The sequence below is a fragment of the Notechis scutatus genome, chromosome 6 (genome assembly GCF_049901735.1).
Source record: "Notechis scutatus isolate UNSWTSFEM ecotype Mainland chromosome 6, rNotScu1.2, whole genome shotgun sequence".
Lineage (NCBI taxonomy): Eukaryota > Metazoa > Chordata > Lepidosauria > Squamata > Elapidae > Notechis > Notechis scutatus.
Genome location: NC_142014.1, coordinates 51,938,548 through 51,954,433, shown reverse-complemented (window position 1 = coordinate 51,954,433; position 15,886 = coordinate 51,938,548). Strand labels below are relative to the sequence as shown.

The 15,886-nt window shown below is 34.9% G+C and overlaps 1 protein-coding gene across 6 annotated transcripts in view; it reads left to right on the top strand.

The window, feature by feature from the left end:
• Positions 1-568: 568 nt before the first annotated feature.
• TNRC6B (trinucleotide repeat containing adaptor 6B) overlaps positions 569-15,886 on the top strand; it is a 130,960-nt gene continuing 115,642 nt past the window's right edge. For 4 of the 6 annotated variants that reach the window (XM_087968290.1, XM_026694839.2, XM_087968288.1 and 1 more), the window contains exons 1-3: positions 569-790; positions 6,159-6,231; positions 7,674-7,759. In XM_087968290.1, coding sequence (XP_087824416.1) covers positions 7,715-7,759 — 45 coding nt within the window. In that variant the 5' untranslated portion in view covers positions 569-790; positions 6,159-6,231; positions 7,674-7,714. The remainder of the gene's footprint in view (positions 791-6,158; positions 6,232-7,673; positions 7,760-15,886) is intronic. The other 2 variants (XM_087968287.1, XM_026694835.2) reach the window with 2 other exon arrangements.

The window sequence follows — 15,886 nt, the reverse complement described above, 5'->3', positions numbered from 1 at the left end:
CATTTTCAAGTAGTTAATGGGTGGGCGCATACAAAGCAGCCGGTTACGATATTTATGAACGTCAAAAGCAAAAAGTTTCAAATTACAAGCCATAAAAGCCCACGGCCTAAGCGCGCTGAACGTCCTTTTTCTGATTTTGTAGCGGCTTCCATGAGTGCTGGGGATTAGTTATGGTGACGAAATATATAACCAATCGTTTTCGGTTTTGGGTGGGACAATATGCAGTTTAACTTGACGGACTGTATTTTTAGCGAATTAGAGAAAGGCCAGGAGAAAAAAAGTGAAAAGGTTCAAGTTTAAAGCAATATACGTAGTTGGCCTCGCCAATAAGACACCGGATGGCTTACACACCGTCCAATTATCATCACAAACTTAGAGGGCGGAGTTAAAATTGATAGACATAAACTTTAAACCACTGTATCGTGGGATAGTTAGGCGGTTAGCCAATGGAAAAGAGGGAAAGGCGGGAGAAAGGGGAAGGTCGTATTAAAGACAGCCAGGAAACGAAACCAATGGCCTCGAGCGTTATTGCAGGGCTACCAATGGGCGGCTCGGAAGGCGGGCCTCTATGTGTTTGGGTTCGTGCTTCTCCAGGGAGTGAGACGGCGGCGACGAGGAAAGTTTATTTTTTGGAGGCGGTGTTTCCCTCCTTCCCCTGCCATTTGTTTGGATCTTGAGATAAGCTGGTAAGGCGGGTAAAGCGGCTCCTGCAGAAGCGCCGAGGAGGAGGCGGTGGGCTTCGCGGCTGCACCGCGGCGAACGGAGAGGCGACGATCGTGGCTTCTTTTGGGTGAGTGGCGACGCAGGCCTCGGGGATACGGGTCCGTGCTCGGTTTCAGTAAAACAGGGCGTCTTGAGGTAACGCCGTGGAGCCTTTCCACAGCATCCTTGCCGTTCCACCGGGAACGATCATAAATCCTGAAGGGAAACCCAACGGCTCCCTCGCTTTCATCTCCCTTCCCTTTTACTCAGTCGCCAGTCGTATTTGTCACTAGATTTTTTTTATTTTGCCTTTTGATAACAGGTCGGGGTGGTGGTGTCTGTCTTTTTTCACGCCTGTAGCCGCAAAAGCTTCCCTGAATCGGAGCTATTTGGCTTCTGCGGGGGGGGGGGGGGCATAGAGGCGTTTCCGCAGCTGCGCCTGCGCACTGACGGCTTATCCGAGGGTATTCGTAGTAAGTAGATCGTCGAGTACTTAAAGGGACGGTTCCCCTCCCTCTTCCCCCCCCCCCTTTTTTTTTGCGAGCTGAACCCGGAGGAAAAGTTTCCCCCAGAACCCACGAATGCGATTTCCGTAGCACCTTGACTTCCCCGCTTGGAAGAGGAGTGAAAGGAGCGAGAGGTTTTGCAAAATCGTCGGCAACCTCCCGGCTCCTTTTCGGTCTCACCCGCTTCTGGAGCCGAGCTTTGCACGTCTCTATTATCGGTGAAGTCCGGGAGTTGCTTCCGAAGCCAGCCGGACTACCCTGAATGTTGGTGTAAAGTCTTATTTATAGCAGCGTTGGTTGTAGAGGTTCCTGGTCCTTTAAATACAGCGTGAAAAACGATCCTAAAAGATATAAATAAGTGTCATCGCCTGGCTAGGTTTCTGTTTCCTTCTTCCATCGGCGGGACTCTCGCTGCCGCTAGTTTAGAGCGTTAACTTGTAATATTTATTTGGTCCTGCTAAGAAATATTGGCACTGAAGGCAGCACGTTTCCCTCAGTTGTACTAACAAGACAAGGAAGAGCTCAAATGAAAGTCATAACATTTAAATGTAGCATATAGACTCACGCTGGATCAACTCACGCAGATGATGGGATGGTACGAAAGAGGCGTAACAAACGTCTGATGGATTCCTTCTAGTGGGTGTTAAATGTTTGCTGAAGCAAGATTACTACCTGCCATGCAAGGAAAGTGCAGCTTTAGGTGCTCCTTTCCCTTTATGATCCGTAGTATGGTGCTGCACCTTATCAATATAATCAACTAGTATGAGCTGTAATTAGGCAATTATTGGCTGCATTGGCTAGCTTTTAAAAAATTAAGGGGAAGATTCGGTCTGACTTAAGCATGGTATATAAAATCATACATTGCAATGTCCTACCTGTCAGTGAATACTTCAGCTTCAACCATAACAACACAAGAGCACACAATAGATACAAACTCAAAGTAAACCGCACCAAACTTGATTGCAGGAAATACGACTTCAGCAATAGAGTGGTCAATGTCTGGAATACTCTACCCGACTCTGTAGTCTCTTCCCCAAACCCCAAAAACTTTAACCTTAGACTGTCTACTATTGACCTCACCCCTTTCCTAAGAGGTCTGTAGGGGGCGTGCATAAGCGCACCCTGTCCCTGTCCTATTGTTTCTCTTATTCTTTTATTTTTGTTATATGTACCCATTTCATGTATTCACAACTATGTATACACTTATACTTATTATCTTGTAAACAATTGGCAAATCAAATAAATAAATAAATAAAATAAAGATTCACCTGTAGTTGAAGAGTCAGGTTGTGTTTGGAAGAACATTTAATATTAGCACAGTTCTTTATAAACCGGAATGTAAAACTAGTATTTGCTATGCTAGCAAGGATTAAAATTGATGTTAGCTTTAAGGGATAATAACATCCCTTAATTATTGCTAAATATGGAGTGAAAGATTGTAGAAATAATACACATTAATTAAATTGGATCCTGCTCTCCTGTGTTGCTTAGATAAAATTCGTTCTATGATTAATTTATGTTATAGAATTTGATAATTGTCTTTTAGTAATATAACAAATAATTTGAACCACTATGGGCAGAGCATACCCTTTTAAAAAAAAACTATTTCTGGAATGCAAAAAATGTTTCTTAAAAGATGGAAAGGTTTGGTTAAAATAAGCAATTTGCTTATGAATCCAAGTACAAATTAGAAAGATGTCTAAATCTCAGAATACAAATGCTCTCCTTTGAAACTGTACTTATTTCTCTTTATTTGGGATTATCTCTGTTCCTCCCTTATTTTTACTTTGTTCCATAGCCATTACATAGAATCCCCTTACCAAATTGGAATGTCCCAGTTTTTCCTATATCAACTTGTTCTGTACAACACTGCCTATCCAAATCCCATTTTTCTTATTCTTTGTGTGTCGTCTGGTTATGTCATGCTGCTTCCTCCTACTGCATACTTCCCAGCTGTCCCTAGTTGCCATCCCAATTTACCCTTCTTCCGAAGCAGCAACAATAGAGTTTTTCTTTTTGTTGGAGGAAAGTGAGATTTTCACCAAGAACTGCTGATTTCCAGAGATATCCACTTCAGCATCTACATGGCCTTCCTGGATTTTGAGCATTCTATGAGATGACAAGTTTCTGCAAAAATCTCTTTAGTTTGAACTATTCCCAAGTTACCTGATGATTAAAAAATAAAATGCTGTTAAATAAACAATGGATTTCATGTACAAAGGTAGCATTAGTTATCCCACTTCTAAACATTGTCTTGTAATGTGTAAATTGTAAAATGTTTAGAGTAGCCTTCTCTGACTTAGAAAAGCGTATGAATCTGTAGTATCCATATATTAAGATATATATTTTATAAAGCAAAGAGAAAAATGTGCTAATATTGAATTTCTAGTGAAATGCTTTTTATTATATAAAATAGATAATAGCTGCTGTTGATGAGACCAGGATTTTAATGTAGGTAAACAATTTAGATGATTGATTTATTCAAGTTTGTTTTACAAGAATATAACAAATTATGAAGTTAATAGTTTCTTTTGAAAAATCTTATCAGTTAAATTCCTGTTATACTAATTTAGATGCTATAGGATACATTTCTTGTTAGCTTATATGATTTTGTCAACATCTAAGTGCATGAATTTCCTATGCTGTGTTTACATATTCTCAGTCAGGAGAAGCAAATTTTGCAAATGCTTTTGGATAGGTTTTAATTGATAGAAAGCATCTATTCAAGGGAAGTTTTTACTGTGGCATTACTAGGATATAAGGATTTTTCCACAGAATTACCGGCTATGTCTACATATGGTAGCTGCTCAGTTTTGCTTAGTTCATGCTTGTGCTCCTTTGCTGTGCATAGGAAATGACAGCATTGGTGACAAAATAGTTGTCATATGATTGATTTGCCAGGGATCTCTCTATCCCATTCTCCCACCCCACCCCTCTCTCAACACACATCAAATAGACAGTGGAAATTGTATTTGATTCAAATTAAATTTAAGATTGAATGTATGTATTTAATGTGAGCATTTTACTTGTATTAATAATCTTCTCTTTCATATTAAAAGCCACAATTTGGCAGCAATATTTAAAGATCCTTAATAGCTGGTTTTGGAGGGCATTATGTGGCCCTTGGACTGACACCTGGCAATTATATAATGTGTTTTACATAGATCAGAGTATATTGTAGAAATGAAAGCACACAAGATTAAATATAACATCTGTTAAATCACTATGCCCTCTAGTACAGCTGTGTTTTAAAAGTACTGTTAACTATACAACAGTCTATAGAACAGGCTTTGGCAAGGTTGGCAGCTTAGAAATGAATAAATGGTGTATCTGACAAAGAGTGGTCTAAGATGGTTATTTCTGTATTCTGATTTCTATTGTAATTGCTGAAATGGATCACCTTTTTATTTTATTTGTGGCTGATACTTAAGTACTGGTTGATTAGATTTTGATTTAATTTAGTTTAGGCGCTGCTCAACTTCAAGCAGACTGTAAGGAACTCATTATACTATCAACAATGAAAATGCAACAAAAGAAGTTGGGGATCTGATCAAACAGTACAAAAAACTAATAAAACACGCTCAACAAAGGGACTCTAGTCGCCCTAACCGGAGATCAGGGAAAACAGGTCTTTAGGGCCTTAGGGAATAGCAGTTGGATAGGAATCACAGGGATTTCAGTGGAGAATCTTGTTTCAGAGGATAGGCACTATGATAGATAAAGCACATTTCCTAGATCTTGATATTTGGCAATACTTGATCAAAGGTACTCTGAGCATGCCTTCTTCCACTACATGGTAACCAGAGAGAATCTATGAAAATAGGCAATCCCTCATATAACCTGGCCATATGATATGTAGGACTTAATAGGCCAGGATTTGCACCAGAAAGCATACTGGTAGCCTGTGCAGCTCGTGAAGCGGAGGTGTCTCATGAACATACCCAGACATACATACCCATCAATGCCTGAGCCACTGTATTCTAGACCAGCTGATGTTCTGAATGGTTTTCAGGGCTGCTTTGCTAATTCTGATCTCTGGAACAAGAACTTCAATTTGATCCTTCTTACTGATGACATTTTGCCAACTGCCATTCAGAATTAATATCATGGCTTGCTACTTGGCACCTTTAGATTGTTTTGCTTATTCTTTATTTTCTACTATGGGATATAAATTAGTTTTCCAGTATGTGGAGCCTTCTGCTTTTATCTATGTTATATTATGTATGTATACATTAGTTTTCCAGTATATGGAGCCTTCTGCTAATCATAGTTATTCTATATTTTATCAGACTATTTATTATTGTACAAGATAGTCCTCAACATACAACCAGATGCTTAAAGATTGTTCAAAGTTACCACTGACTTGAAAAAAGTTAGTTATAACCTGCCTCAAAGTTACGATTGCTGTACCACCCAAGCAGTCACATGATTGCATTTTGGGCACTTGGCAGCTGGCTTGAATTCATAATCAGTTGCAGTGTCCTGCAGTCATGTGGTTGCTTTTTGTGCCATTTTCTGGGAAAAAATTGCCCTTTGGATAAGCTGGATTCAAGTATACAACCACATGATTCAATTACCCCCTGACTCCTAAATAACTGTTGTAAAAACAGTTGTAAAATTAAGTCCAATCACATGGTGACTTGATGTGACCACAATGCCTAATGACCAAATGTCTGGGCTCTGTTACAGTTATAAGTCAAGGACTAATTAAAAATAGTAACATAGTGCATAAATGTCTATGCTTCTTTTTCCAAATCAACAATTGTTACCGTTGAGATATTTGTCAAAATAAAATAATACTGGTATTTATTGTGCTGCCTTCTTATTTCAAAGGCTTTTTTAGTGCTGAAGTAACATTATTAATAATGAACTGTCATTATAATGTAATAATTGTTCCCTTGTTATGAACAATAGAAAAATGCTGGTTTGTTTTTGTTTTTCTTTCTACAGTAATTTGACTTTTGCACTGAATGTAGCCAGGACAGGTCCTAGTGGGCTTCAATAGCCCTAAGAAGCTGTCAAGGTAAATTGGTTAAAATACAAATATACAACTGCATAACATTGTACATACGGAAAATGTGTAGACAACACTGATTTTTGTGCTCATTTCTTTTTGCTGAATATATTGATCATAATTTAAAAGAGTTCCACAGAAGAGTTGTTTCAGTATAGAAATACCATTCCTTTAAACTTTGGCTATCCTAAGTGAATACAAAGGTTTTACTTAAGACAGATCTCCAGATCAGTATTAACATATGACAATTCTCCTAGTTACTTTGTTCAACAGCTGAAATGGTATAGTTAAAGTATGGCACAGTATTATATACCTGGCAGAGGATCAGGTCCTCTCAAGTAGTAGTTCTTCAACTTAAATATTTCCATATGTTACGGAATTTAACTCTTTCCAGTTCTAGCCAACACAATAAAAGATGGTGGGGGGGAATTAAAATCTAGGTTGGATATACTTTTTTAGAGCTGTATGATTCCTTGCTGTTACTCGATCTTATAAAAAAAAATATCCCATATCTGTTACCATATTGTGCAGGTATCCCATAAACCCAATAATAGCAGTCGCATACAGTTTTTTATGGGAATTTTGAAAGTTAAATTAGCCTTAATGGTGCTTTGGATATAATATTGCTTATAATATGAAGGAAGGGAAAAAGATGGGATATGTCATCTTTGTTTTGCTGTATTCCATTTTCCTTTGCCTTGTTAAGGCCACACTGGCTGTTCAATTCACCATACTTGGTCAACTTTTTTTTAGTAAGAATGCAGATTTAAAAAACATAATGATGATTTATTAAACTCATAGTCAGCCTAACTCTCAGCAACTCTGAGCCATTTACAGTTGTAAACTTTAAGAACAAAAATCAATACAAAAAACACAAAAATATAAAGTTATTATGTCTGTTCACTAATCCATAGTGGAAGATCTAGATGTACTTCTACAGTAGGAACAAAGCAATCACTAATAAGCTAGATGTTTGTGGAAGACCTTTTTATTTTTTATTTTATTTTGATTGATGGGACAGGATGTTTCTTGAATTTTATAATTTAAGATTCTGTACCTTTCAATCTTCTTGGGTTTGATAACTTCATTTTTATCTCTAGAAATAAGTCCATGATATGTATTACAAACATTAAAGTTTCCTAAAAATTAGTTAAATTAATGAATAAATAAAATAGGTTCATGATTATTGTGACTAATTCATTGAGGAATTAATTTAATTAGAATACATATAGACTCCACCCCATTTTTAAATTTCTTGATAACATTTCTGCATATGTGCTTTTCCCCCCGAATGGCCTTTTATTTTGCTCTGAAGTACTGGTATGCACTGATTGTCCAGTGTATGAAAAGCCACATGTTGTGTGAATTTTTAATGGTATTTTTGTATTATAGTATACTCAAAATTGTATATATTTTAAATATATTTTCCTTCCATTCTTTTTCTTTGGCAGAATTTCATATTTCAGCAGAATTTTGCACAGATTCTGTTTCCATGCAAACTGATGAGGGAGAAATTTTGGAAGAAGGCAGTTCCAAGGTCAGTAAAATAGTAGAATGAGGTTGTGGTAAATTTCATTGTTCTTATATGAATTTGATTTCCAGATTGCAACTTGTTTCCAAATAATATTCCATGCACTGATGCAGACAAAATTTATATAATTGAATCTAACCTAGACTAGCCCAGTTACAGAAAAAGTTAGTGTCCCATACCACTCTGATTAGGTAATTAGTTATATGTGGGCTGGGTTGTATGCTTGTACATACCTGGCAAATGAAACATCTATCCTCTCTTACAGTCAATTTTCTCATCTTTTTAGGTGCCATCAGCACATGAGTTAAACATTTGGCTGACAGGTTTTCACTCCTCCCAGTATTACAAAAGAAATATTACCAAAAAAAATTGTTCAGGGGATTATATGCATTCCTTATTTTTGCCTATGTTATCCCTCTCCTCATTGTAGTGGAGGTTGAAAACTGAAAAGAGGGGTATGTCTAGAGAAGCTCTGTTGAAAAAAAAACTTTTCTTAAGACATTGTTCCTTCTGGTGTTTGTAACTGAGACCATCAACTTTCTAGTAAGCAATATATATGCCAGGGAGGGAATTAGTTTAGATCCAGTAAGTCCTGAGCAGGTAACTCAGTTTTAAATTCACTCAGGTTATATCTTCTGTTACCAGATATTTGAAATGGCAAAGTATTACACAGATCACTGGAAAGGAGAGCAAATGGGAGGAAAAGATGATGTATAAATTGTTTAATGTTGACTGACAAGGGGAAGAAAGAAGCAGATAATTTACAAGGTCATAATACACAATTGTTCCACTATTGTGATTTTTTAATTTTTTTATTTAAAAAATAAGATTTTAAAAGTTGGATAATATTTGACTTTAAGGCTATTTAAGGTTGTCAGTGATTCCTCTTCACACTGGACCACCAGGGGGCTTCATCTAGAATATTCTTCAGTATTTTTCTTCATTGTTTGAACAAAGTGATGGGAGAAATATTCATCAATTTTGCAATTTATAGAATCAAAATGAACTCTAGAAAAATTGTAGTTCAAAATGCTCTTGGTTGCAGGAATAGCTTGAAAAAATAATGAATAAATTAACATCATTTGGGGGAACTAATGTATAGATAAAGAGGGTGTGTCTGGCTCTGAAAGTTGTGGAATAAAGATCTTAGAATTATACCGATCACAAACTGCATTGTGATGTTGCTGTTAAAAAGGCAAATTTAGTTTTAGAATACATTAATAGAAATACATTTTCCAAATATGCAAAGCAATTCTTCCATTCTGTTTTCATTGATCATATCCACTTTGAATATTTAGATAGCATATTATGGGGAGAGAAAAAAGGGTAAATGGGAATAGAAGCAAAGAAAGGACAATAGGGATGATCAGAGAACTAGAAATTAAATCTTGGGAAGAAAGACAAGAAATTAGGAATGTTCAAGTTTAAGAACAATGAGAGGGATATACTTATCAAGTATCTGAAATAGTGTTACACAGGACATACCTCCACTTACCCACTTACTATCTTTCCAGTAAAATTGAAATTGCTAAGACAAATTACAGGTAGTCCTTGACTTACAAGTACAATTAAGCCCAAAATTTCTGTTGCTAAGCAAGACAGTTAAGTGAGTTTTGCCTCATTTTATGACCTTTCTGCCACAGTTATGTGAATCAGTTTCCAGTTGTGTAGTTTGTATCATAGTTGTTAAGTAAATCTGGCTTCCCCATTGACTTTGCTTGTCAGAAAGTCACAAAAGATGATCACATAATCTAGGATACAGCAACAGTCATAAATATGAGTCAGTTGCCAAATAGTCTCTAAGCGAACTGCTGTATGTCACGGACTACATATGGATATTCAGTTTTTAACTTCTGTGGATTTGTAAGATTGACATAAAACATTTAAGCTGCTGTGATAAACAGCTTAGAATTATCAAATTGTTTTGTGTTACTTCTACAGCAGCTTTGATATCATGGTTTATTGCTAATAATTTTTGAGAAGTTGCAGTCTCTAGAATATGCCCTATTTCCTTGCATTTATGTTCTCATTAAACTTTAAATTTCTAGAGAGTTTTATTCTGTATTATCTGAAATTCACGCCTGATGTAATAGTAGTTGTATTAAGTCAAAAAGGATCGACGCTGCCAGTGTGCAGGAGTGAAAACATAACATTTAGCTTGAAACATCTTAAAATATTCCTTTTTTTTGTGGGATAATGAATAACTACTTTAAGGTGTTGCAGAAAAGTGCTGTGTTGAGATTCCAAACTTCATTTTAAAGATTGAATAAAAAGTATTGCTCTGTTATTTATGGCATTGAGATTGCCCTGTCTTAAAGTATAGCATGTTATATTTGTGTACTCAATTGTTTGTGATTAATTGCTAATTTAAAGTATTTTATATTTCAGAAAATTAATCCAATTGGGTTGATACTGTCTACTTGCATTAGCACAACACTGAAGTTAGATATTTTCCCATACAGCTTATGACCACAATTGATCCCAAAATTTTGATCCCAAAATTAAGCAAGACAGTTGTGAAGTGAGTTTTATCCCATTTTTTTCAGTGCCATTATAACTTCAAACAATCACTAAACAAATACTGTAGTTGTAAATCAAGAACTACCTGTAATGATTTTCTAACTAAAAAGCATTGATCTTTCATCAAGATATTGCTTCCTATAGTTCACCAACTAGAGTATTAGGGATAGCATAGTGTTGGAAGTCAGATACCCAAGATCAAGTTTATAGCTAAGCCTCAATAGATAGACCTTGAGTTATAACTGTTCATTTCATAATGGTTCAAAGTTATGGAGACCTCAAAAGAAGTGACTTAAGTTATAGGCGCAGCAACACATACACACAATCACAGTTTGGGTGCTTGACAGTTGAAGTGTCTTGTGGTCCTATGACCACAATTTGTGACCTTCCCAGCTGGCTTCTGAAATATAAAATCAACTGGGGAAGCAGGATTTGCTTAACAACCTTGTGATTCACTTAAGCATGATAAAATGGTTGTAACACAGGATGTAGTCATGTGATGACTCAGTGATTGAATTGCTTAGCAACCAAAATTCTGGTCCCAATAGTGGTTGTAACCTGAGGACTAGCTACACAGTTAATCTCTTAATAGTGATACAAAATAGCCTTAATGGCAAAGTAAAACAGCTTTTGTAGAGTCTAAAAAACTAATTGTAGGTATATTTGTCTCAAGGTTTAGAACCAATTTCTTTCTCTTGCCATTTTGTCATAGTAAATTTTTTTCAGCTCTTTTTTCAAATTATCATATAACAGTTTTCTGTTTCCCAAATTCCTTGCTTCTTGACTTGTCCAGCCATCCCACTAAAGGAGCGGAAAGAATGTACATGTACATAAGTACATCGAAGTCTTTGCAAGTCTTTGGATATCTAAAAATTGATTTGTGTACTATACTCCTAAGATATAGATTCCTGTAGTGGTTAAAGTGTCAGGCTAGAAACTGGGAGAACAGTTTATCCCATCCCAGTTTATCTAATTATACCTAAGGCACAAAACCAGCTGACGTTGGGCTATTCGTTTTCTCTCAGACTCTTGAAAGAAGGTAACAACATACCACTTCCAAAAATGTTACTAAGAAAGCTGATGGGAGTTGTCCAGGAAGTTCCCAGAAGTCAACATTGATTAGAAGATTCAATTCTCCCCCCACTGCTGCCCCTACCTCCTAATTGAAAACCTTTACTAGCAACTATCTGTTAAATAATTGCTATACACTACACTGTATGGGTTGCCATGTTTTAAAGGTCTTAGCAATTAACTGAATATTATGGTGGAATTAATTTGATTAACTAAATAGGCTTAAGCAAACAGTTGAATGAGGCAAACATTTGGCAGACAGAGTAGTGTTATCTACCCTTTCATAAATCTTAGAACACTTCCACATATTTAAAGACCTGCTGGCATAGTCAGAGTAAGGGAAGAATGATGGCAACTGATTGAAAACAAGACTAAGCGAACTTAAAGTGGAATAAAAGTATTTGAAATAAATGTCATTTCTCCCTGACATCATTTTGTGAGGGCTGAATTTTTCAGATCCAATGCTTATCTGTTCTGTCTTTTGCAGTTGGAGAGCCATTTCAGCGCAGTGGTTAAAATGCTGAGCTCTAGAAAGCAGGAACCCCTAGGATGAAAGTCATCTTGATAACTTGGGCCAGTCTCTTTCTCTCAACCCAGCCTATCTCACAGGGCTGTTGTTGGGAAAATAAGAATCAGGTGCATTAGGTATGATTGTTGTCTTGAGTTTACCATAGATAGATAGCTGGGGATAAAAATATAACAATAATAAAAACTGATGTTGGGAACATTACTTATGCAGCTTTCCTTCTGCCCTGCACTATTGATGAGAATGACCAGATATGTATCATTTGGCATGACTTCTTACTGATTGTAGGAGGATTGCAGCAGCTTAAAGTATAGAAATACTTTTCAAACTATTTTAGACATTCTTCTGATTTAAAATGTATGTACGTATGTATGTATGTATGTGTATAGATAGACAGACAGACAGACAGACAGATATCCTGACCTGCTAGAATTTATTTTCAAACTAGCCAGTTTAGTTTTAGAGCTTAATTTCCTCTTGATATTCTGGAATGATTTTACTTATCTATAGCTCTCATCTATAGTGCAAAAATTATTTGTTTCACTTAGCCTGGAAAAATAAAAGCAAACTAATTAGCATTGCCTAAATACCATATTACAGTGGGAGGAGAAAAATAAAGTTCAAAATCTGTTTTACCAATCAGTTCATTATTTTCTTTAAAATTCTGTACAGAATAACTTGCTTTCTACATACTGCATATCATATTTTCTCCAATCTATGAAATTGCCCTTCATTGCATGTTTTTAATGTTTTTGAAATATATTTAATGGCTTAAAAACAATATTTATATTTGTTGTTGATTTTAGATTACTTTGCTTTAAAAATCTAATATTTATCCAAAGAACATTGTGTTAATTGTGTTTAAGGACTTTTTCATGTTTCCAGTAAAATTTGTATAAAAATTTACCTTCCCTCATCCCTATAATTCCTATAATGCCTCACATTGGGGTTGACCATTAGTATCTCAGATGAAGATTTTGTCTGAAATCATAGTAAACAATATATCCTCGAAGAAGGCAGTAGAATGAATCATGCCAAGAAAAGTACTTACATGTATCTATGCAAGTTAACAGGAATCCAACTCAACTGGAGAGAAACCAATAACATTTCCAGTTCGAAAGTTCTAAAGTGTAACTTTTATATTTGATCCCAAAACTTTTGATTGCTATAGATCAATGTATGATATAAAAAAATTTAATGAATAATATTTAGATTCACATTTCATGATACTTAAAGCTAGAAAACTTCATGAGGAATATTGGTTGGACAATGGATATCTGTATACGAATGTTTAATTTCACTACGTATTGCTCTTTATGATTGTAGAACTGAAAATTCTGAAGATTTAGTTAATCGATCAGAGTTTATTATATTAGCTGAATACAATAAAGACTTCAAGTCATATTATGCAATCAAATTGCAAAGGTGAATTGCTTTTTCATTCTCAGATCTTATTAAGGACCAATATATGCAAATCTTTTTAGTTAAAAAATAGAACTCTATCTTGTTTTGAAATCTAGACATGTGTATCATTTCTTAACTTGTGATAGGACAATCTTGTGACATTTATACCAAAGAACAGCATAAAGTATTTCCTGAAATGGGAGGTGGGAAGCTAACTTAGCCGGCTCATTGGAGCATTTAACTAGCATTTTACTTGTACTTTATTAATGTATTTGATTCTTTTTGTTTTTTTATTGTTTTTTATTTTAAATATGGTTTTACATTCTGTAAGCCGCCTCGAGTCGCCATGGGCAAATAGGCAGCAATACAAATTCAATAAATAAATAAATAAATTTTAATATAGGATTTTAAATGACATTGGCTAATAAAATTGCAGAGGCTTTATCTTTTGCTTCAGTTATACTTGATCTTATACATAGCAAAACAGTCACTTTAGCTGGTTTAGTAGTCTCTGTGTACGACAGTAGTTCTTTGTGCAAGTATGAACTTCAGGAATAAAATTAAAAATATTTTAGCACTGGGATGTATGGGTTTCCAACTCTTATTTTTAATAATAAATTTCTTATACATTATTTGTTAGCATAACAATCCTCCTAAAACAACTTGTAAACATTGATAAACATTTGGTATTTAAAATATAATAAAAATAGTATTTAAAAGCAAACTAACCTATAGGACACATAGCATATGTCAATTGATATTAATGGCTCTTTATTAGCCATTTAATGTTAAAGGGAAGCATTTCTAGAATAATCTTCACTGCATTCCTTCCTCTCCCTTAAGAAAATTGTCTTAAAATATGTATATAGTGACTTAGTAGTATAACTTTCCTTGCATTTAAGGAGAAAAATATTAAATGTTATGATCATAAATATTTAGCTTTTAGAGACAGTTCCTGAAATTAAATAATTTTGATTTGGGATCTGACTGTAGTTATACCTTTTTTTATTAAAGCATTTGTTAAAATGTATTATTGATTTTGCTCTTTTGTGTCCTGTTTTCTTTATATACTCTCCCTGAAGCAATTTACTCTGCAGGAGTCGGTCTTCTAATTAAGTTTTTGCCTGTCTGCTCTCTTTCCTTGTGCCTTTCCTTCCTTCTCAAATGCTCTTACATATGATAATCAGACTGTTTCATTCTATTTATATTCAAATATTTAAATGCTATCTCCTTATCTTAATTTAATTGAACCTTTCCTCTTATTTTTCCCTTTTAACATTCTTCTTTCTATGTTTTGAATATATTATAAACCACAGATGATAAAGTGTTGGGTGTATATTTTGGTATATAATTTATATATAGTGTCTAGCAGTTTTATAATATTTGTTATAAGTACCAGACATACTTATGTTTTTCTATGCAGTTGCATATATAACAATTCCCTAAATGTTGGAATTTGCTTTTAAAGTGAATTCAGATAAATTGGATTCTAATATTTGTAACCTTTTAACATTTTAAACAATTTTCCCATCTGTTCTGAAAGAGAGGAGTTTAAAATTAGCCATCTTATGTTACACAACCAAATAATGTTTGTCTGCTAGAGATAAGGGCTTATCACTAATCCCAGTAATAACTTAGACTTCAAAGCATAGCTCTTTATGAGTCTTGAGAATTCTGTCAATACTTGAAGATGAAGAGGTAAGGGAAGTAGTAGCCCAATGAACTGTGAAATTTTGTAAGTAAGTGATAGCTAAGAATGGAACTGTTTTTAAAGCCATTCATTGTTCAGAAAATGAAGAAATACTGTAATGTGTATTTACTTTCTAGTTTCTAGTAATTCTCATACTTAATTGCATTTTCTTAAACAGTCTACAACAGATCTGACTACTCTGACACTTCTTACATGTATTTCATAATTATTTTATTTCCATTTATAATTTAAAAACTACACTGGCAAAATTAACTGGGCATTTATTTACATCATTTGACATTCATAAAAATGGATTGGTAAAACTTTGTGAATTTTATTCTATACAACGAGGGTTCAAATCAGTTTTCATGGGGTTCCATGAGTACCATCTGGACAATCATATGTCCATGGTGCCTGCAAATGCTGTATTGATGCCCGCAAAAAAGATGGAAATTATTATCGTTTTTCCATTGATGCTGTTCCATCTCTTCAGAAATGTGTCAATGACACTACTGCACTTTATTAAGAAACTGTCATAATCCATCTTTAGCATTGCACTTGTGCAATGATTTGTGTCCATATTAGTTTGAATTTGTTAGAAAAATTATGTTTCTCTTAAGAACTGCATTTACATTTTGCTAAGATCTAGTTAAATGTGGAGTGGAGTAAATCTTCGTCTACTTCATCTACAGGCAATTCCAGTTTCTTTGAGCAATCAGTATGGTATGTAAAAATATTTGGGCCTCACCGACAAAATGGTATCAAAAGATACTTCAAATTGAGTGTAAATGTCCAAGATGTGTGAGTTGTCCTCAGTTACTGATCATTTGTTCAGCAACTATTCAAAGTTATAATATTGCTGAAAAAATAAATTTATGGCCCATTTATAACCATTTAGCTTTTCACAATGTCCCTTAGTTAT